Raw genomic sequence first — 22740 nt, forward strand, 5'->3', positions numbered from 1 at the left:
TCCTCAGTTAAAAACATATACTCTAAAAATGTTATTATATTTTTTAAAAAATTCATCATCCATATATAGAATATCTTAAAAATACTTGCCAAGATATTAGCTTTATCTTATCAAATCTCTTGCTTGAAAATGAAAAAATAAAAATCAAGGCATGCAAATTTCATTTTGTCCTACATTTTTAAATACTATCTTTTGTTTCCTTTAAAAGATTTTCATCCATTCCAAAATATTTTGAAGCTCAACTGACCATTTAAGACAAAATGAAGGAATTTTAGGGTATCTGAACTAAGCACTGTCTTGACTGAACCATAGCAAAAACTCTATTGGGGTCCTGGTGGGCCTCCTGGTCATGCCTTTCCGCAGATATGGAACCTCATTTTGTTGGTCATCACACCTTCTAGAACTAAATGTGCCCACTTCAGACAAGTCACAAATTCTTTTAGGAATGCTGCAGCTGTTCATGCTCTTCCAGTTCTATGTTTTCCAATATTATTAACATCAGCAAGCTGGCAGTCTACAACCTGTCCTGTATAATGTTCAAAGAGAGGCATTCTCTAGACATGGTCCTGTTTCAATGCTGGCTTCAAATAGCTTGTTCCAAAGCTAGGATGACTTGGTAAAGACCCCAGTGGTACCAGACCCCAAAGCTATGTCTATGGCACCTGTTAGGGTGGCAGCACTGATGACGACCTTTGGGTTAAAGATGTGTGCATAATAGAGCACATCAGCCAGGATGGGCCTGCCCTTGACATCAGGGCTATCCACCTGTATAGTCTTCTTGGCTATAACAACATCTCCAGGCTTGGCCTTACCACTGGGCATATTTTCACAAAGAGGAGCCAAACCTACTACGTACATGGGCAAACTGAGCTTGGCTACAGATACAATGGCTGAACAACTCCTCCCACGTCAGCCCTCAAGAGGTCTAAATTTGTGGAAGGCTTGATGGAGATGCCACCACAATCAAAGGTGATTCCCTTCTCAACAAACACCAGGAGTGGTTCACTTGCATCGAGGCTGCCTCTGTAGTGAATTTCCAAGAAGACTGAAGGATCATTGGATCCTTTGGCCACACTTAGGAATGATCCCATTTCCTTTTCCTTGATCTAAGATTTGGATCTGATGTGGACTTTTGTTTTACTAGCACCCTTGAGATTCTTCTCAATACCTTTGGCAAATCTAATTGGTCTCACCTCATTGGCAGGAGTCTCCATCTTCTGGCATGCCCTGAAGTTCTGCCCTGAAGCAGAGGACTCCTTTCTGCCAGGCCTCCTGATCCCCACTTCCATGGAGCTTTGCGGATACAACTACCTTATTTTCTGCTTTACATCATCATACTCATTAAGACCAAGCACTGCCCCTTCCCCTGGTCATCTCCACAGGGATCCACCTCCACGGAAGAGACTGCCAGGTCTTAAACTTGCCTGCACCTTGCTGCGATAGCTGCTCTGTTTTCTTTGCCTTCATACCAGTTTGCCTGGTCATCCACTCCAGTTGCCTTTTAGCGGAGGCCAATCATCACCACACTGGGGAAATCCTTGTGCAGACAATAAAGAGTTCAGGTTTTGCCTGCCTTCAGAGATGGGCCACATATGTTCAAAATTTCTCTCAGCTTTGCAGACACCAATTTGTCAAAATTATCTCTTGCACTTACAAACTGTGGCACGTCATTTTCTTTCTCTCTGGTACAGATTACTAAAACAAGGACCTTTGTCATGTCTGTGGCAGTGACACCTTGACCCCAGAGAGACCTCACCCTCAGACATCAACCACAAAGAGGCAGCAATAACATCTTCTCTGCATGGCCCCTTGCACTACTGCCCTCAGCGAGCACATCGACTTTTACCTTTTGATGTTCATCTATTGTTTTTAACTTTGCATATAACTTTTTAAAATTAAGTTTATTGGGGTAACATTGGTTAATATAATTATATAATTTTCTGGTGTACATTATCATTTGACATCTGTATATTCTATTGTGTGTTTACCACCCAAAGTCCAGTTTCCTTCAGCTACCATATATTTGATCCCCTTTACCCATTTCACCCTCCCCCATGCGTATAACTTTTAAACATATTCGGAAATATGAAATTTCCACAGCTACATTTCAGAAAGCAGCTAAAAAGATTTAAAAAAAAAACAAGTCAAATATATCAAATATTGCTTGTGACAAAGTACTAAACATAATTAACCAACGATTCTATTGAAAATTCCTGAGAGAAAGCAAGCATAATATTGTACTGTTCTCTTAAAGATGAATTTTTTTCAATTGTATGCAGCCATCACATTTTAGAGAATAAAAAAAAGACATATAAAGTGAAGACATCACCAAAATGGCAGAGTAGGGAACTCAAAAGTTCCATGCCAAAAACTGTCAGAATGAACTTTTGCAGAACTTTGGAATCTAATCCAAAACTTACAACAACCAGAGGAAAACTTGTTGAAGAGAGAAGCTCGTGCATTGCAGTAAGAGAATGCTGTGGTATTTTAAACTGCCAGCCCACCATCCCCAACATATAAACTGATGAAGACTGCTAGCACCTGAATGAGAATTATGGACCTTATTCTCCAGAAATTATGGCTGTAGGCTTCAACCTGTTTGGCAGGTTCTCCTGAAGGACCAGTGCAAAGGTTTCTCTTTGTTTTTCTGACTCAGCTTTCCCAGGAGTGGAGTAATTTTTGCCACAGCAGCCTAGGGCAACGGATAACATTCAGAACAAATAACAACAGAATGAAAAGTCGGAAGGAAGAGGCTGGGAAAGGAGATATTTGGGGGAATAAGGGCTTTTTAAAGTTCACTAATGTACAGAGTAATTGAGAAGGCCACATATATGCCCAGAATGAGATCCTTGTGCTGTGAAGAGCTGAGGAGACCCAAATCTCCCACCTCTGGATGACTTTCAGACTCTGTACAAGTAAGAAGTGAAAACTAATGCAGAGTTGTAAATGGCCTGAGTAAGCATAGAATGAGTTCCCCAGCACAGATCAATTTGCAAAGACTGGGAGAATGTTTCTCCTCCCCCCCTTTTTTTTTCTTTTATTGGCTCCAAACATTTAAAGTAATTGTCAAAACACCAGCTGAACACTAGCTAGGGCAACACAGACTTCGGTGGACACACATGATAAAGAATTCAGACTTTACAAAAATAGTTTGGAAAAGTCACTAAACACAAAAACAAAGAATTCACAACAGCCAGCAACAACAAACCCTTGAGAAGGAAGAATATGATTCTCAGAAGTGCCACATGATAATATTCAAAATAACTAGTTTCAAAAGCAAAACAAATTATGAGGCATGCAAAGAAAGTATAACCTATTCATAGAAAAAAAGAGATTAATAAAAACTGTCCCCGAGAAAGCCCAGACATTGTATTTACTTGGCAAAGATTTTAAATCAACTGTCTTTAATATGCTCAAAGAGCTAAAAGAAATCATGGTCAAAGAACTAAAATAAAGCAGGGGAATTATGTCTCATCACATAGGGAATATTGATAAACAGGAAGAAATTATAAAAAGGAACCAAAAGAAATTCTGGAGCTAAAAAGTACAGTAGCTGAAATGAAAAATATACTAGAAGGGCACAAAAGAAGATTTGAGCTGACAGAAGAAAGAATCAGGGAAATTTTAGATAAGTCAATTGAAATTATCCAGACTGGGGAGCAGAGAAAGCAGAGAGAGAGCAAGGAGCAGAAAGATTATTTGAGGAAATGATGGCCAAAACTTCAAAATTTAAGGAAAGTCACAAATATACACATCCAAAAAGCTCATCGAGCCTCAATTAGAATACACTCACCAAGACACATTATAGTGAAATAGTCAAAGACAAAGACAGTATCTTGAAAGCAGCATTAGATATTAGATCGCATTTGGATCCTTATCCAAATGAACTGTTTAGAAACTATATGACAGAATTGGAAATTTATTTATTTGTTTGTTTGTTTAATTTATTTATAGGCGAGGCAACCCTTGGTTGACCTCACAGATTGCAAGGACTTTGTCAGCTTACGATCTTATTTTTTACGCCTACAGTACCTGGTCTTCCTAGGTGGTCTCCCATCCCCATACTAAACAGGCCTGACCCTGCTTAGCTTCCGAGATCAGACAGTACCCAGCTTGTATAGGGTAGCATGGCCGTAGACAGAATTGGAAATTTAAACAAAGATCGGACATAAAATAACATTAAAGGATTATTATTGTTAGATGTGATATTACTGTGGCGGTTATACATAAAAAAGAAAGTCCTTGTAGATATGGACTTTGAAATATGTATGCACAAAGTGATATTATGTCTGGGATTTGCTTCAAAAATCATCTGTAAGGGTTGTAAATGGGTAAAGATATAGATGAAATAAGACTGGCCACGAGTTGTTAACTGTAGACAATGGGTAATGAGTGCCTTTGCTTTCCTTATACAGTGGGTTCTCCGTATCTGTGGGTTCCTCATCCTCAGATTCAATCAACTGCAGATCGAGAATATTCAGAAAAAAAAATACATTGCTGTTGACATGTACTATATTGCTAGGCCCAGGATGGCTGCATCCGTACTGAACACGTAGACTTTTTTCTTACTATTTCCTAAACAATAGAGTATGAACTATTTACATGGCGTTTACATTGTATTACATATTATAAGAAACCTAAGGATGATTTAAAGTATCTGGAAGGGTGTGCATAGGTTCCATAGAAATACTATACCATGTTATAAAAAGGACTGGAGCATCCTCAGATATTGATATCCACTGGGGTCCACCACAGATATCCAAGGAAGACTGTACTGTATTAGTTTTACATTTGTTTGAAATTTTCCATAATAAAAGTTAATATAAAGTTTATGTAAACTATATAAAAGGAACGAATTTTAATCAAAAAAGAAACCAAACAAACGTATTAAGAATAAACAGAAAAAAATTCCATCTCCTTGACTCATTTCTTGTCCCGCCCTCCCCTCTCCGCGCCCCCATTCCTCGTGCTTTTTCGTGGGCATTGATAGCAAGGAGGATCAGAGGTCGGCAGTGGAGTGGGTGAGGAATCTTGATCATCTCAGATATTCTTTCATTGATCTTGTTTTTTAAATATTGCATTAAAATGAGACTTATTTTCACTACTAAAATGTTTCACATCCCCTTAAATTTTACGCCTGAGTACGGGTGGGAGGAGGGGTGTATCTGGGAGCTTGGGAGGGAAGAGGCGAGCCCCCAGAGCAACAGTTGGGATGGCCCACGGGCCCCCGAGAAGATACTGCCCTTCCCTGGCGGCAGAGAAAGGTCCAGGAACACACAAAGAAGGGACGGCGACAGGCCCCAGGCTGGCGCCCTTAAAAGGGACGCGAGGACAGGGGCGGGGACGCGGGCCGAGGGCTCCGCAAGACCCCGAGGGCCAGGAGGGGGGCGGGACGGGGGCGTCGCCGCTCGCCTTGACGACAGGCTCACGTGACCCGCCAGCGCCGACTCGCGCGCGCCTCGCTCCAGCGTCAGACCCGGTCGTCGCTCGCTCCCTTCTCGGCGTCGGCTCGCGGTGTCCCTGAGGGCGTGCGGGCCAGGGGCGGCCCCAGGAGGCGGCGGCGGAGGCGGAGGGGGAGCAGGTAAAGGACCCCGAGGTGCTCCCCGGGGTTGGTGTGGCAGCGGCCCCGGCCCGTGGAGCCCTCGGGGCGGGGGCGTCGGGCTGCCCCGGGGCGAAGCAGTGCAGAGACCGCAGCCACCACGCCCTGCCGCGGCCCCGCGCGTGGCCGCGGAAAATGGTGGGCCTTCCTGGGGGGCGGGGGGACTGGGGCTAGACGGCCCGAGGCGACGGCCCTTCGGAAACACCTGCTTCTGGGTCCCCCGCCCCGCCCCGCCCTTCGTGGTGTCGAAAACAGTGGTCAGCGCGGGGGCGGCGGCGGGTGGTGCGCCCGGCGCTCGGCAGCAGTGGTCCCCGCTCCCCCACCCCGGCCCTCCGCAGGTCTGCGGGTGCAAGTGTCGCGGCGGCGCACTCGCGGCGAGGATCGGGAGGCGGAGGAGACGGCAAGGATAGGCCCAGGTGGGTGCGAGGGACCGTGGTGGCGGGCACGGGTGGGGAACGCGTGGGAAGCAAGCTCTGAGACCCCAGGTCCTTCCCCACACCGCGTCCTCCATTTTGGTGCCTGCAGAGGCTCGGACATGGATCGGCAGGGAAAATGGTGGGTTTGGGATGAGGGAGGGGACAGGAACCAGAGGGAAGGGGGAGAAATGAGACTGGGGGCCCCCTAGAGGGCGTACGGAGCCTCTCAGGTGGGAAGCATGCAATTCGAAAAAGCCTTGGAAATCCAAGCCTCTGAATCTGCAAAGGTGCGTAGTAGGGCCTCTGTCCTCGGTGCTGATCAGTCCACGGCGGGGAGGGGGACGTTCTTTCTCATGTCTCTTGTCTCCTAGGAGTGATGGCGTCGAAAGAGGAACAGGCGGTAAAAAGTCTCAACATGGAAAATGCTCAACAGGAAAACGAAGGCGGAGACCAGGCCCCCGTGCAGAATGGAGAGGAACCACGCCATTTGGGAAGGGGCGAAGGCCAGAAGCCTGGCAGAAATGGCAGGCTGGGGTGGGTTAGGCGCCTTGTACCTAATTTTCGATGGGCCATACCTAACAGGCATGTTGATCACAGTGAAGTGGAAGATGATGCAGAAAAGATCGTAGTGCAGCGGATGGAAATCAGGAGAAGGACTAGGGAGCAGCAAATGAGACATCACATGCGCTTCCAAACTCCTGAACCTGATAATCATTATGACTTTTGCCTTATACCTTGAATTCTAAGATTTTTTCTGAGGTTAATAATGTGACCTCTGCTCTACAAGCTTGTAGTTTTGTGATTTACTTTTCTGTAAACCTTTTGGCGTTTCCCCTTATCAGTTTCTACCTAAGTGTAGTTTTGTCTCAGTATAGCACTTTCTGTCCAGCAGGCAACTTCACCTAGTTTTCAGAAAAACAGTATTCTTTTCATAATGTGAAATCAATAAAGCAATTTAAAAAGCAATTTTCCTCTTCCACCCTAGTTTTTAGTTTTTGTTAATATTACCTTTCCTCGCTTAGCTACTTAGATTCAAAATTTCAATCCACTTGGACTTTTTTTTTCTCTTTTCCCCCACCAGTCAGTAAGGAAAGATCAACATCTCAACCATTTTAAGGATGTACTTCCAACTGTTTGTCAAAGAATGTGAGTTCATTTGCATAAAAATACCTTGGTAGGGGAATGTTTTGAGAATGTAGGGCCTCTGGCTCCTATCCTCCAGGTCCACAGGGTGGGGGCTCTGGAATATCCCCTTTTAGATAAGCTCCCTAGATAATTATTACATATACCAAAGTCTGAAGTCACTATTGAGTATGTGCGTATGTACATTTGTCCATACATTTGTCCGTGGACTGCCATGAAATATAAACAAGTTGATAACACAGGATGGATACTTAATTCAATGGATAAGAACATTAGAAAAGTACAAGATCATAAAATACACTAATCAATTAAGTGATAGTGACTGACCGATGAGGGTACTAGAGTTTAGAGATAATAAGTACCAGGGCTACCACCCACTGTATATCTTGGGAGGGGACCATTTTCTATAGGACTTTGTCATCTGGAGATGCAGAACATATGACTTTTGTAACAAGCTGAGGAAGGTCAAGGAAGACTCAGCAAGACAGGTTATTTTTTATATTTTGTTTTATCTATTTCCAATGCAAGCACCAGTTTTTAGAATACAGCCTAAAGAAATCTTAAATGCCGTCCAGTGTTCTTCAAAGTAAAGAGTGTCACCTATTACGGCTCTTGAAATCAGTTCTGTGGGTCACAGCAAGCCATTTCAAAAAGAATAGAACAAAACAATCCACTTGAGTAGTTAAGGATTATTTTCATAAACTTGTTTTAGTTGTACATGTAGGAAATATTTTCACCTTATAAAAGTATTTTTAAATGTATTTCTAACTGTAGTTCACTGGGTAAAAAACATTTAAAGTCACTTCTTCAGTCCAAATTTCATTTCACAAACTAGGTAGGAAAATAGTTTCCTAGGGTCGCACTGCCAGTTAGTGGTAGAACTGTGACCACAGTTCCCAGTTCAGGGTGCTTGTCTCACCACAGTGCTTCCACAAGGCCTGATTTGAGAAGCTTGCAGTGTGTTTTGATTGTCAGTGGTGTGTATGAACAAACAGAACTTACACAAAAATGGGTTTGTTTAATGTTTACACTTTAGTCATTAGAGTCCCTGCATGTTCAGTTGAGAAACGTTTAAGGAGAGCTCTGTGCCCCTTACAACATTTTGTACCTAGAATGATCTTTTATACATCCCATGGGAGTCTAAAGGAAGGGGATGATGGAGAGTATGATCTGAAAATGCAAGGTGATAAACTCGGTCACTTCTTCAAGATTATGTGATTGTTCATGAAGGGGCTTTTGGTCCCTCTGAATGAGGATACACCAAGGTATCCTCAATTTTAAAAATAATTGGGATGGAGAGTGAAATCACAACTTGACTAGTAGAATAACTGAAGGAAACCTCACCAGCGTCTTTGGACGGTGATGGGGATAAGCACAGACTCCCTGTGAGAAGTAAGGGTCAATGTTGGGGTTCAGAATACGTTAAATTCCCTCTGGTGTTTCTGAGGGAATGGGGTGATGCCAGAACTTTTGGGAAGTGGTGAAGTTCCGGTAATGAGGTCACAGTGCGATAGGTAGAAAGAACCAAATTAAGACCCCCTCCTCTGGGAAAGTCTCTGATGGGGGGTGAGTACAGAACCTTCTAGAGGCAGCAAAATTCAGGGATCTTGGTAGAATATGATTGAAGGCATCTGAGAGAAGCACCCTTTCCTGGGTGTTGCTGCAAAAGTGGAGAAGTGAGGACAAGACTTCCGAGAAAAAGTAAAATTCAGGGGGCCAAGTCAGAAGGGGACTGAAAGAGAATTGAGTTGCCACAGTCAACATTAATTTATGCATCCCATGGGAGTGTCAGATTTTCCTGATTTTGGTAGGCATAACGTTCTGACTTTTTAAGGTGATGATAAATGTCAGTGGGAATGTCTCCGAAGAGGCCTATAAGAAAATAAAATGAATCTCTTATGAAAACAAAAAAGGCGAATCAGCTAGGAACAACAAAAGGGACTAACACATTCATCCCTATCTGTCATTTATACATTCATATTTGTAATTTTTAGTTTATTGGGGAAAATCGTATGTTTTAATACATTTTTGAAGTAAGGTTTGGGTTAGAAGCCTAGTAATTAAAGAGAAAAAGAGAGCTCTGATAAGGGGAGTCAGATTTTTGGTAGCATACACTATTTGTCTTCAAATTACAGAAAATGGAGATATAGCTGAGGGAGTCTTTAAAGAGGCAAGCAAGGGGGAAAAATGAACTTACAATGAAAAAAAGGAAAAACAAATAAACCGAATATCACGAGAATAAAACGCCAAAACAAAGGTTGTCATTTTCAGTCCTTTCGGTCTGTTACCTACTCATGAGTAAGCATATTGGCTATGTTAAGGTATAATTAAAGTTTTAAAAGTACCCAAAGTATTCAATTTGATCTGTTTTACATATGTTTAAGCCTATGAAACCATGACCAAGATCAAAATAGCAAACACTTCCATCATCTCCAAAAGTCTCTTACCATTTGTAATTCATCTCTCCTTCCACCCCCATCCCAAGGCAACTTCTGATATACTTTATTTCATTATACTTTGCATTTCATAGTGTTTTTGTATAAATTGAATCATAAAACATACGTTTTATTTTTATCTGGCTTTAGTCATTAAAGATAATAATTTTTCATGTAATAATAGCATATTCCTCTCTGTTGCTGAGTAGTATTCCATGATATGGTAAAGGTTTATCCATTCATACATTGACGGACATTTAGGAACTTTCCAATTTGGAGCTATTACAAATAAAGCCAATATGAACATGCACATACAAACTTTTGCATAGATACATGTTTTCATTTTTCTTGGGTAAATACCTAGGAATGGAATGGTTATGTTATTATGGAAGTTTTAAGTTTAATTTTTAAGAAACTGAGAATCTATTTTCTGAGACTGTTTCACCATTTTACATTCTCATCAGTAGAATATTGGAGTTCCAATTTCCCCTCATCCTCGCCAAAATTAAGTATGGTCAGGGCTTTTTGTTAATATTTTAAAATTTTATCTTGTGGTTTTAATTTCTATTTTTCCTGGTGACTAATATGTTCAGCATCTTTCCACATACTCATTAGCCATCCATATATCTTCTTTCGTTTAATAATTCTTTCAAATATTTTATTTTAAAATTTAGTTGGTCGTCCTCTTAACACTGAATTGCAAAAGTTCTTCATAATTCTACATTTAGTTTCTTTGATACATACATTGTGAATTTTGTTCTTATTCTTGCCTTTTCATTTGTTTAATGGTTTCCTTCAAAGAACAAGTTTTAAATTTTTATGAAGTTCACTTAATCCACTTTTTCTTTTATAATTATGTTTTGTTTAAGACATGAGCTGCCTAATCCAAGGTTACAAAGATATTCTATATTTTCTTTTAATAGTTTTATATTTTTAGGCTTTTCATTTTGGCCTATGAACCATTTCAAGTTAATTTTTGTGTATGGTGTGAAGTAAACTCTGGTGTTCATTTTGTTCCATATCGATATGCAATTAATACAGCACTATTTTTTGGAAAGACTTCTCTTCCTCTATTGTATAGCCTTTGTACCTTTGTCAAAAATCAAGTGCTCATATATATTTAGGTCTGTTTCTGTTCTCTCTATTCTGTTCCATTGATCTATATGTCTACCTTTTCGCCTATATCAAACTGTCTTGATGTAACCTTATAATAAGCCTTGAAATTAGGGAAAGTCCAGCAACTTTGCTCTTCTCTATTAAAATTGCTTTGGATATTCTACGTCTTTTGCATTTTCATGTAAATTTTAGAATTAGCTGGTTATCTATTTTTTAAGTGTGCAGGAAGTTTTATCAGGAATCTAGATCAATTTGGTGAAAATAGCTGTATTAATCATCTTTTAATATATGAATGTGGTATAGTTTCCATTTATTCATATCTTAGTAAATCCTCTCAGCAATGTTTTAGAGTTGTCATTCTGGTGGTCCTGGACATATTTTGTTAGATTTGCTCCTAGGTATTTTATGGGTTTTGTTGCTGCTTGTAAATGGAAATTTTAAAATTTAATTTCTCATTGTTTGCTGATACTATATAAGAATACAGTTGATTTTTCCATATTAACCTAGTATCCTACGACATTGTTAAATTCATTTATTAGTTCTAGTCGCTGATTGTAGATTCCCTACAGCTTTCTACATAAGCATTCACATCATCTTCAAATAGTACAAAAGCAGGAGTCATGTCACAGAACTCGAGGGCAAAGGCAAGGCCTCTGGGGTCTTCATAAACTGAAAGAAGCTGAACACTCTGAGTCTTTCACATAGGGTGCCTTCTCGCTTTTTCTCATTTTTGGAAGTTTCACACACTCATCACAGTTAATCAAGTATAGCTTCATATAAATGACTTATTCAGATCCTTTCTGATAAGGAGATCTGAGAAGGATGCCAGGGCTCAGGAATTGCATTTGGAAGTGTTGCCAGTGCTTAGATGTCTGTTGTGCAAGTCCTTGGATCCCCCATGAAAGACTCGCGGAGGTTCGTCGCTCAAAGAAAGAACAGACACAGAGCGGCAAGCAGAAGCGATTTTATTAATTAAAGCAAAGCAAAGTACACTTGGGAAAATTTCAAGCTGGCAGCTCAACAGAGAATCAAGTGCGCCGAGAAGTTGAGGGTCGAGGGTTTAATAATAAGGACTCTTTTTTCTCCTTTTGTCCCACCCACCTTGAGCAGTCCGAATTCCCGGCTCCTGCCTTAGACCCACCTACTCCAAGCTGGGGCATGCGTACTTTCTGCCCATAAGTGGGAAGCCATACGCCTGCGCCATGGGGATTTTGAGGATAGGCGTATGCTCGGTTAACTAATTCTGCCCAAACTGGTTGAGCGCCCCCATCGTAAGGTCATCTATAGTTGTCATCTATAGTTAACTGACTATGGGAGAACGAGGGAGGCGCCAAAAGGCGCTAGTTATCTTTTTGAGTTAATCTTCTAGACCTAGTTAATCTTGGTGACCGTGAGAAAACTAGACAGTCGCCTGAAGCCACAAGATATCTTGTGTTTAACTACATTGTCCTATTATGTGCGTTTTACCCATAAACCGGTCTTGGAGCTTCCTTAATCCCTCGTGATCCTTTTCCCTCTGGCTCATAACTACCTATCTACCTGTCAGAAAGCTGCGGGACATGCTCACACATGTCAAAGGACATGTGTGGAGAACAATAAAATGTGAGTGGTTTCTGACCATTAGGTCAAACATTTCCAAGTGAATTGGTAGAGTCTGGTCCTAGATTAAATCCGTCAGGAGGACCAATTTCTGCAGAAAGGTTAGACAAGAGCAGAACCATTGGGGATGTGCCTCTTAGGCACTCACAATCACTAGCAAGACTATTAAAAAAATTGTTGGCAAGGATGTAAAGCATTGTAACCTTCAAACTTTGCTGGTAGGAATGTATAACCATGTAGTAACCTTGGAAAATTGTTTGACAGTCCTCCCAAAAATTATACATAAAGCATAACTTGATTAATGCAATAATAAAACAAATTTTTCTTTCTGCTAACCATGCAGACCTGCCCTTTGGTATTAGTTTTTCTCCTGTCCCTTAGGTAAAATCTAAGGTATAGCTTATGACTTTCCTTCTTGTTCTTGTAAAGTAAAAAATCTCTGTCAGTTCTAGTAACAAGAGTTCCCATTCAACAAGGACAGAAAAGAAGTAAAATAATAATAATAATAATAATAATAATAATAATAATAATAATGTTTTATATAACTGGTATTGTTATGGCCATCTAATATTGGCATTTTCCAGGCTGGAAATTGTGAAAAATAATATAAATGGAGCCACTTCTAAATGGAGTCAGAGCCGCCATTCCAGAAGAACTGCCTTGCATATCTTACTCCTCAAACCTTTGGAATGTTTAAACAGGGCAAAATAACCTTTGGACTGGGCCTAAAACAGCATTTTATTCCAAACAACTGTTTGCAAAGCTAACAGGAAAGCAGAAATTCTATTACCAACTGAAAATTATAGACATTCTTCAGAATTAGCATCATTATATTAGCTTATTTGCACCTATAGAAATCCTTCCCTTACCTTATTAACTCACATAGAATTCCTTCCATCTATTTATGTCATTATTTCCCTTTCCTTTCTCGTAAATACTCATTGCTTTCACCTCATAATTGGAACATTATTTGAGTTTCTGCCTGAATCAGTGCTTACTGAATAACCATTCTTTTGGATCTCAAATAAACACTTGTTGCCTCTCACTTTGGCTTTTTATTTTTAGGTATATAAAAACAAAAGGTATTTGAGGTTGACTCCTTCCCTTATATGGTTCCTTTGTGGGTTCTGTAAGGAATCGCCCATTGTTCATGAGCTCTCGCCTGCTGTCTATTGAAATGGGCAAATACGTATCCCTGGTCTAGTCATTTTTGACTCCTTTATCCTTTAAGCTTCCAATAGTATACCTCTAGGTTATTTCTGATGAGGTTTCCTAGATTCTCCAGAAGATCATCATGATCTAGATCTTAGACATGTTCTATCTCCTGCATGGCCCATGTTATGTTTCCAAAAACCACTCATATATCCTTTGCTCAATTTAACTCCCAAATTCAAGAAGTCTAGTCTCTCTCCAAACTTTCTTAACTCTGATTTCAAATCAACTGGCTAATCAGTCTCTTGCCATTAAGATTTCTCAGAAATGAGTTAGATACCGACTGTGCTACAAAGTTCCAGGGGGCTCTGATTAGTTTCAATGAAGCTTTTTTTGCCTTAAGCTTAAGGTGACAAAGAGCCCCTACTCCTTCTCTGTGGTAGAAGTATTCATGAAATGTCAACAGTTCTCATTAGAAATCCTCTTCCAACTTCAAACAATCTTCTTAGCCTCTCAAATGTCTTTTGTCGGCTGGAAGAGGAACCAAGTCAGTACTCATCCAAGTCCTTTGCAACACTTGTTTTTCTATACTTTGGAATTTGGAAGTCATTGGTACCTATTGAATTGGGACAACCTCACCCCAGAATGAAACTGAAATAGGTAATATTTTATTTCCTAATATAACAATATATATATCTTTAAAAGTTTGTAATTCATCTGGTGTGTGGGCCATTTAATTTTTCTAATTGCAGTGTCCTCCTACCTCTCTTCCCCCACCACCCCAGCATGTAAATCTAAATTACAGATTTAGAGAAAATGATTGTGTCTGTGGGGCAATAGAGAGAGAGAATGAAAACAATTGTTCTCCCTTGCAAGGTACCTTCAGGTAAGTTGTTAATAGGTCTTCAAACAAAGCAGGAACACCCTCACCCAAGTCAAAGTAAGGAAGACCCAGTGAAGGTCGAAAGTCTTGGCAATGTGAGTTAGAGTTCCATCTTTCCCCTTGCCTCTTTTGGCCTCCTCTTCCTTCTAGAACCTTGTACTGTTTATTCCATGTGGCCCAGCTCTGATCACACAATACTTGAGACCATGCAAACTAGAAGTGGTCTCTCCCATCTATGACATTGATGTGCAGCACAGGGGTCCTCCATCACTCCTGTGATATTTAACAAAAGATGGCCTGTCTCCCTTTATGTGTGTGTTTGGGGGCATGAGGTGGGTAGAGGTTATCTTCTCAGGCAGTTAGGTGCCAGGTAGCATACAGGTGCCCACTCTCATTCTGCTTTAGTGACTTCTGTTAATGTTTAAAGTGTGCATCTCCAGAAAACTTGGAGGCTCAGAAGAAGCTATTTGCTGATTGGCTCACATAAATACCTTCTTTCTGAGCACTCAAAGTTGGGAACAGAGATTTTATTGACCCCTTTTCTACTTACTCTGTTTACATGTAGTCAGAGGAAACCTTAACATCATCTTAATGGAGTTACTGACAGGATAGTCTCAACTGGGTATGAAGATGGTGACCTGTTTATGATCAAGTACTGTTTTCTGAGCAATTTTGCAACACATAAGCTCTATTTACCTTTGGGTTTACCTAAACACAACATATTTTATATTTTTAGCTTGGTAATATATTCACATAGTTCAGTTATAAAAACAGAATTAAAAAGTTGTGTTCCTTCTTCTCATCCCTTCTTTTCCCTTCCCTTCCCAAACAATTCAGTCCTAACACCATTAGATGAGGAAGAGCAAGATAGGTGTCTTCCCCAAAGGAGAGAAGTGAGCTGTGTCAGCTTGAGCAGGATGAGAAAGGCATTCATCCAGGGAGAGTGGCTCATCGTAGAGAGTTAGTGCCTAAAAATTGTGAGGAGGGCTTCCCAGGTAGGATACAGCCAGGTGAAGGGTATTGGGGTTCCCTTTGATCGAAGAGAGTGCCTACTTGGAGACAGCGCATGGCAAACTAGAGAAGGATTTCAGAGTCTGAGGAGGCAGTTGAATAGAGTCTCAGGAGAAAAGTCTGGGACGGATGAATTGATTTTGGCTAGCACAGCCTGACACACAGTTTTCATCCAGTAAATATTTGTTGAATGAATAAATAAATGAAATGTTTATTCGTGAATCTCTAGCAAATGTGACTGAGGGTATATCCTTCCAGTATTTTTCTTTACCTGTGTATGTTTTTAAACAGAATTAGGAATCAGTTTCATAATGTTCTTTGAAAGTTATGTTTATTGCTATTTTATTTTTGAAAAATTAATACCGCTTTATGGGAGGATATGTAGTTATGAAATGTGATCAAAGACAGAAATACAGTATAAATTTAGTTGACAAAGGAGGGTGATAAGGAGGTGGCATAGGGAAAGGAACTCCTCAGCCAGGACACACAGAACTTTGACACTTATACCAGGTTCTTCTCAGAAGTAAGATGGAACAGAAAACAAATAAGGAACTGGAAAAGCCAATAATCCCTATCTTGGCTAAGAGAAAGGAGAAACAGAATGATATTATTTTCACCTTTACTTTTTCTAATCATAAAAACTCCACATGCTCATTGAAAAAGTTAAAACTGGATATAAGGTTTAAGATGAAGTTATAAATTTTCTATGAAAACACCATCTAGAAATATTTACTTCAAATGTTTTGATATTTATCCTTTATGTGTGTGTGTGTGTGTGTGTGTGTGTGTGTGTTGCACCTGGCTTTTTCACAAAACAGTATGTCAGGAACAGCTTTCCATGTCAATGTTATATATCTACATCACATTTTGTAATTCATGACAGTAAGATTTTTCTCATAATTTTATATTTTCCAGTAGGTTACAAAATAAAATGGAAACATGGAGGGAATTTTCTTTCTCATCTTACAATACAGAAATGGCACCAGAGTGCATAAATGATATAAATGTAGATAGAATTCAATTATTTCTTTTATAATTCCAAATGAATGACAGTTATTCCATTTAGTTTACATACTATTTGCTTGTTTTATGCAAGGGAGAAGATGAGATGAAAGGAATAAGCATAGACTTTGTTCTAGAAGGGTGATGTGGAGCCTAGGAAGCACAAATTTTCTGAGTTCTTATTTGAATATTGTGTCAATATCACCTGATGATGATGATTGATGATGACGATGATGATGATGATGATGATAATGACAACACTGATGATAATAATGATCAAAGATCTACATTCTCTTACAGCCTATCATATGCCAGGAATTTCATATAATTCTCTGCATTTACTTTCTACAACAGTCTTATGGGTTTTTATAGGGTTATACTCATTTTATACATGAATGAAACAATCTGGCCTCACGCTTCTTATAAGCAGAGAATACAAGTGTTTTACCATTATACCATGTTCACTCTTTCAGATAATGAATTTCTAGGGCTTGAACACTGATTATTAAAACCTTCACAGATGTGGCCTGTGCCCAACAGAAATCCACTGAGTATTCATTCAATACCATTCCTTGATGATGATGATGATGATGATGATGGTGATGACGACGACGACTATGACAATAACAGCAATGATGGTGGAGGAGAGGAAATTTTCCCTTTTATCTAAGAGTTTTATATTTGGGGACTCCACTAATGGCTTAGTCTCCAAAACAGTATGTTTCCTCCAAGAGAGAAGATAAATGATTTATGCAAAGTAGCATACTGTAAAGGGAATAGCTCAGATTGGAACCCAAGTTTATCTGGCTCTTACATCATATACCCAACCACCTTGCCTTCCTAAACCCAAGAATTTGAATTTCATCTTCATCTTATTGCTCAACAGTCCTTTAAGATGTCAGAAAAAAGTAACAGTTCTTCAGATGACAGAACTAAAGAGCAAAGGTCACAACGGCATAGCTTCCTCCATCATCAATTCCTTCAAAAACACCTTCACACCAATTCACAGTTTGACTGTCCTGGCCCCCAAGTTGTGGCTGGGCCTGGAGTGCATAAGAATACTTACACAGGAGGTGACACCCCTTTTCTCCTGAGCTGTAGGACCACGTGCATTTGCAAGCTCCCTTCACCTTGGTCTCCTTTGCCTCTGGGCCTGGGCTGAGGCAGACATAAGAAGCACTGCACTTGGCACACACAGAGCTAAAGTCACTACACCACCAAAACAGGCAGGGGCACATCCAAGGCCCTTCTGGGAATATGAACGAGGTAAGAGAGGGGAAAGGGAGGTCTTTTATGAGATCTACCCCCATTTCCACCACAATTGTTTTGGGAACTACTTCAACGGACTCTGAGAAAAGGGTCAGTCCCTTATGCTTTAACTCCAAGTACCTGGTCAGACCCAGTTCAGACAACTGCTTGGCCAAATATTACCATGACCAATATTTCCAGTTAGGAATCTTTGGGGGCATGATCTAGTCCCTTAAAAAAGTTCCCCAAAAGAGAAAAGGAAAATGAGGGAAAGGCAAAATGTTCTGACCTGCAGTGGGAACAGTCGTTGGACTCCAGGTAAGTATGTCCAGAATAGTGCTGCCATCAGCCTAGAAGGATCTGGTGCGCCTGCTGCAGCCAAGAGTAGAGAAATCAAAGTCAGACCACCCTGAAAGGTGTGTGGTTGGGGTGATCCCTTCCACATCCTGCCTGAGTGCTACTCATTAGAGCACCAGGAGAGATGGATTCATCCTGTCTGTAAAACTGCCACAGTGAGCCCCTGGACTCTCATCTCACTCCAGCCGGAATCCAGCCCCGCCAGCAACCATCAGGCTGCCGTAACCTTGAAGAGAACCTGAATTTGTTTTACTGACATTGGAAGAAGTGAATGCATGGCTCAACATAGTGTACAGTCAAAAAAAAGCATCTTACATTACAGTCCCTCTCTTGGCTTTTTATCTTGTCTTTGTTGAAGGAAATTGTTTTAAAGTTTGTATATAAATCTATCAATTGTTTCCTTTAAAAGTTCATGCTTAAAAAATAAATGCTATTATAGGCCTGTAAATCCTGAATTTAAATAAACATTCACCAATATTTTCTTCTAATTATTTTTTGGTTCATATTTGTGATAATGGAAAGCATACTGTATACACCACTTGTCCACATGCTTCAGCATGTATCATAATCACCTGGAGGAGCTTATGAACTGTTACTTCTACAGTCCACCATTAGTCAGGGAGTCTTAGGTGGGGCCCCAAAAAATAATTTTAAAAATGTTCCCCAGGTGATTCTGATACAGGCGATTACGCAAGACTTTGATAAAACATTTAGAGTGCAATCCATTCCATGTAGTTTCTTTTTGATTTTTTGGAATTATTTATCACAATATAGAGAAATAAAGTCTTGTGAAAGATTATTGAGCCAATAGCAGAATTTGGACAAACCTGCTAGCTCCTTGGTAATAATCAATGAAAAAAATCAATGAAATATTAAAACATGATGTGTCAGTTAAACACAAGTATGTGGGGATATCAGAAGGAAAAGATAGCCTTTGTTTGATCTGTAGAGGAAATATAATTTGTAACATTTACATAGTAGCCATTAGACTTCAGATGCATTTCTAAAATTCTTAGAGCTTTTGGAAGTTTTTTTTTTCACATTTCAACTGAGGATAGGGTAGAGGTGAAGGAGACTGTTTCCTTAGATGTTTCTTGCCTTGCATTGCTTTGTGCAATTTATGCATATTTTGAGTATTCTAAACCAGTAGGGCAGGCTCATCATGAGCCTTAAGGGACAGATTTCACATGAGAAGACAAAATCTGTCTTTAGACCTAGGGCAGCAACTCTGACTACAGCATTTTTCACTCACACTTACACCCTGGTCCAACTCCAAAACTGGACTCATCATGTCTGACTCCTGGAGAAGTCCAGACAATAGAAGGGGCTGTTTTGCTAAAACTCTGCAAGACATTGTGGCCCAAGCAATCCTGGAACAGTCCCCACCTGTGTTAAGTGTCATTCTAGGGAAGAAAGAGGCTTTAGAAAACAGAGTGGGGTTCATGGGAAATTCAGGGAATTCATTGGGGTTTTGACATTGAAGCCTCCAGTGCCCCAGCAACAGTGGAGCTAGCAGAGAGCACAGGACCCAGGAGAGGAGGCAGTGGTGCCCAACGGGCATGGCAGGACCCAAGGAAGGAAACGGAGTGGAGTTCACCAGCAGAGGACTAGCATGGAAGCCCCCACCTCCCTGCCTATTGGACCTGTTTCTGAGCACAGGTTGAGTCATGCCAGGCCCGCCCTCAAACAACTGATGTTCTGTGGTGGGTTAGGGTTCTCTGTGCACAGGTGGGAATAATAGCCAGCCAAGCACAGCTCAGAGTCACCGCCTTTCTTCCCCACAGCAGCCTTGTGAGGCAAATGTTTCCCCATGAAAAGATCAGGTCTTAAACAAGTGTATCTGTAATCATTGCCAGTTTTATTTCTCTGGCTTAGAGATCCAGAGGTGATTTGAGGTTTACATCTTAATAGCTATTTCATCAAGAGTTTAGGTGCCCCCATTGCCCTTAAAAGCTGGTTGCAAATTATTTGACTCTTATTTAAAAAATTCAATTCTGTGACATGTGTTCATTAAAAAATACATATAAGCAAAAAGAACTCACGCGCAGAAATATAAGCACAGTTTTTGATATATGTATGTATACACACACACGCACACACACAATTTGGGATTTTAACCTACATTATGTGAGCTGATACTAAATATGCTTTGTAACTTGTTATGTTTTACTTTACAATATGGAACAAACATATTTTCATGCATATGTGTAAAACTTCCCAGCTGAAAAATAGACCTGGAGAATGGATCAAAATACAAAATCCAGTGAGATGCTGGTAACAAGAAACTACCTAAAACGAAATTCCACCAGGTGATTAAAAGTAAAGCAAAGGTAAGAGATACATTGGAAGATGCTAACAGACAGAAAGCAGGGGCCAGATTTTACTATCAGACGAAAAAAACAAAAACAAAAACATTCAAGGCCTAAAGCACACAGGATAAGGACGGCTGCGTGAATGTCTTTGCTTCCAATGCATCATCACAAACTTGTTTCTTACTCTTCTTATTTCTTCCCTAAGCCTTTCCAACTCATCTACTCCTCTTAGCATTTCTTCAGGGTCCAAATGCCTAATAGGAGTGTCCTCCTTAAATCCCTGGCCAGGTTGAATCAGCCCGCTTCGAAGGTTTCCTTCTGCTTCCTGACTCACACCTTCTTCCGAAGGTTGAGGATTTCGTTCTGCCTCCTGTAGCACATCTTCCGAAGGGCGGTCTTCCTCGGCCTTTGGCATGCTCTGTAGTTTTCCTTCATTTTCTTCGCACGACTTTTGCATGTTGAGTATTTTTCTATTATTTCCTTTTTGAGTAAATTAATCCTAGAAAACAGAAAAAAAATGACTAGATGCCAGGCAAAGAGACCAGCAGCCAGAGTATGCGTTCCCATAGAAACTGGCCTTTTCACATTCAGGTCCCTAATAGTCTAAGTTTCCCAAATAGAGGTTAGATCCTCAGGCTCCGTACTCCCCTGACTCCACCCTTTCTTCCACCTCCCTTCCCTCCCCCTCTCTTCCCAGCTCCGTCTTCTCTCCTTCCGCTCCAGCCCACCATTTCCCAGCAAGCCCTGCTACAGGCCTCTCCTAGGCCAGAAATGCGTGCTGCGTGGAAGCAATTAACCACTTCCTCTCCGCTGCTCTCTAACACTCCCGCCCTTTCTGGCTTTCCCAAGCCATCCCAACCTCCTGCCTCTCACCTGAGACTTGCTGGTCCAGTCTCTGGCCTCCCCTCCCCTCCCCCCGCAAGCTTCTTCAGCTTTCCCCTCCCCCCCGCCCCCACCTCCTTTCCGCCGCAGGGACTGCAAAGGCCTCTAGCACTTTTTCTGGATAGGGAGGTGCTTTGGTGTCATCCACACTCCCACCCCCACCCCCACCCCCACCCCAAGGGATCTGGGGCAATTGCACCCTTACACTGACCTGCAGGGATCCACGGGATTTTTCTCTCTCCTCCCTCGATTTGTGTCGCGCCCAAGAGTCCAAGAGTCCTGGAGACCAACAGGAGTGCTTGGTGAGCAGGCCAGTGCCTGATTCACGAGTCCCTCTCACAAGTCTAGGCCTTGTTCGTCTAAAGTTTCCCCACGTCCTCATCCTCTCCTTTTAAGGCAACTCCGCCCTCCCACCTCGGTCCCCACCGGTTCCCCGCAAGCAAGGAATGGGAGACGCAGCTAATTTCCAAATTGCTTCCATGTCTCTCACGCACGACCCTTAATTGGCTACCCTTCTCCCTCTTCACCCTCCCCTAACCTAACAGCCCCAAATTTTCTGCATAAAAATGGGAGTTTGGCGGAACCGTAGTGTTGGGAAAGCAGTGCCGGCCTCGCTTGGTTTCTGCCTTCTGACTCCTAGACCCCAGGGTCCCCAAGGAAGCGCCCACCTCATACCGACCTGAAAGGATTCCAAGGCACTTTCCTCCTTCTGAGCAATAGGGAGCTGCTACAAGGAAACAGGCCCCGGACTATAAGGACTTCTGCACACGTCGACTCCTGGTCACGTGAGGTTCGCGCGTCATCAATGAGCTCGAGTCCTCAGTTACTCCTCCCATTTAACTCTGCAGCCCGCCTCCTCTGCATTCCCTCCACTTGATACTGTCAATCTTTTTTCGTATTCGCCAATCAGAGACAATAAAACTGGTGTCTTCTCCCTGCAATTTCTATTCGCCTTTCTCGGACTACCAGGGAGGACCAGCCTCCTGGGATTAATGGATCATCAATCATCCTTCTTTGGGAAATCATCTCTTTCACTCACCCACTTCCAATTCAACCACTTCCCCTCCTCCCCCAAGACCTTACGGTCAACCAGTTCCCCTGGAATCCTATTTAACATTAAAATGGGCAAAGGTGGTAGATGGGGGTAGGACTGGAAAATAACCTAGGAGTGAGGGTGTGGGCTTTTCAAAAATAGTTTTTTCTTGAATAGATTTCTGCTTTGTTTAATGTTTTAAACCAGCCGCCGCCAACCTTTTTGGCACCAGGGACAGGTGCTCCTATGAGAATCTCATGCCTGATGCTCCTAGGTGGAGCTGAGGCAATGGTGATGCTAGCGCTGGGGAGCGGCTGCAAATACAGAGGAAGCTTTGATCGCCTGCCGCCCTCACCTCCTGTTGTGCTGCCCGCTTAACAGGCCACAAAGCAGTTACCCATCCACTGCCCAGGGGTCAAGGACCCCTGTTTTAAACAATCAGCATACTTTAAAAGTATTTCGAAAAAAGATGCCACGCAAGCAATATCTGACACATTAAGGACAAATTTGTTACATCAATGTTTAAGACTTGGGAAAAGTTTTCTAATGGCT

At 41.4% G+C, this 22740-nt stretch overlaps 2 protein-coding genes and 1 pseudogene across 3 annotated transcripts; 1 reads left to right on the plus strand and 2 right to left on the minus strand.

The window, feature by feature from the left end:
- Positions 1 to 285: 285 nt before the first annotated feature.
- Positions 286 to 6110, minus strand: LOC107519648 (annotated as a pseudogene).
- On the plus strand, positions 5464 to 6981 carry BEX4 (brain expressed X-linked 4). 2 transcript variants are annotated; one of them, XM_016162489.2, is made up of 3 exons: positions 5464 to 5581; positions 5938 to 6015; positions 6387 to 6981. In XM_016162489.2, the coding sequence occupies exon 3, from the start codon at positions 6392 to 6394 to the stop codon at positions 6752 to 6754; it is 363 nt and encodes a 120-aa protein (XP_016017975.1). In that variant the 5' UTR covers positions 5464 to 5581; positions 5938 to 6015; positions 6387 to 6391; the 3' UTR covers positions 6755 to 6981. The 2 variants fall into 2 exon arrangements, with proteins under 2 accessions (XP_016017975.1, XP_016017984.1); XM_016162498.2 differs by lacking the exon at positions 5464 to 5581 and having other exon boundaries at positions 5655 to 6015.
- Positions 6982 to 19798: 12817 nt separating this feature from the next.
- On the minus strand, positions 19799 to 21971 carry TCEAL8 (transcription elongation factor A like 8). Its single transcript, XM_016162581.2, has 3 exons — positions 21835 to 21971; positions 21367 to 21434; positions 19799 to 20772 (listed from the first exon to the last, which is right to left on the minus strand). Exon 3 carries the CDS (start codon positions 20728 to 20730, stop codon positions 20377 to 20379), a length of 354 nt encoding a protein of 117 aa, XP_016018067.1. The 5' UTR covers positions 20731 to 20772; positions 21367 to 21434; positions 21835 to 21971; the 3' UTR covers positions 19799 to 20376.
- Positions 21972 to 22740: the final 769 nt, after the last annotated feature.

Source organism: Rousettus aegyptiacus, unplaced genomic scaffold, assembly GCF_014176215.1.
Source record: "Rousettus aegyptiacus isolate mRouAeg1 unplaced genomic scaffold, mRouAeg1.p scaffold_m13_p_9, whole genome shotgun sequence".
NCBI lineage: Eukaryota > Metazoa > Chordata > Mammalia > Chiroptera > Pteropodidae > Rousettus > Rousettus aegyptiacus.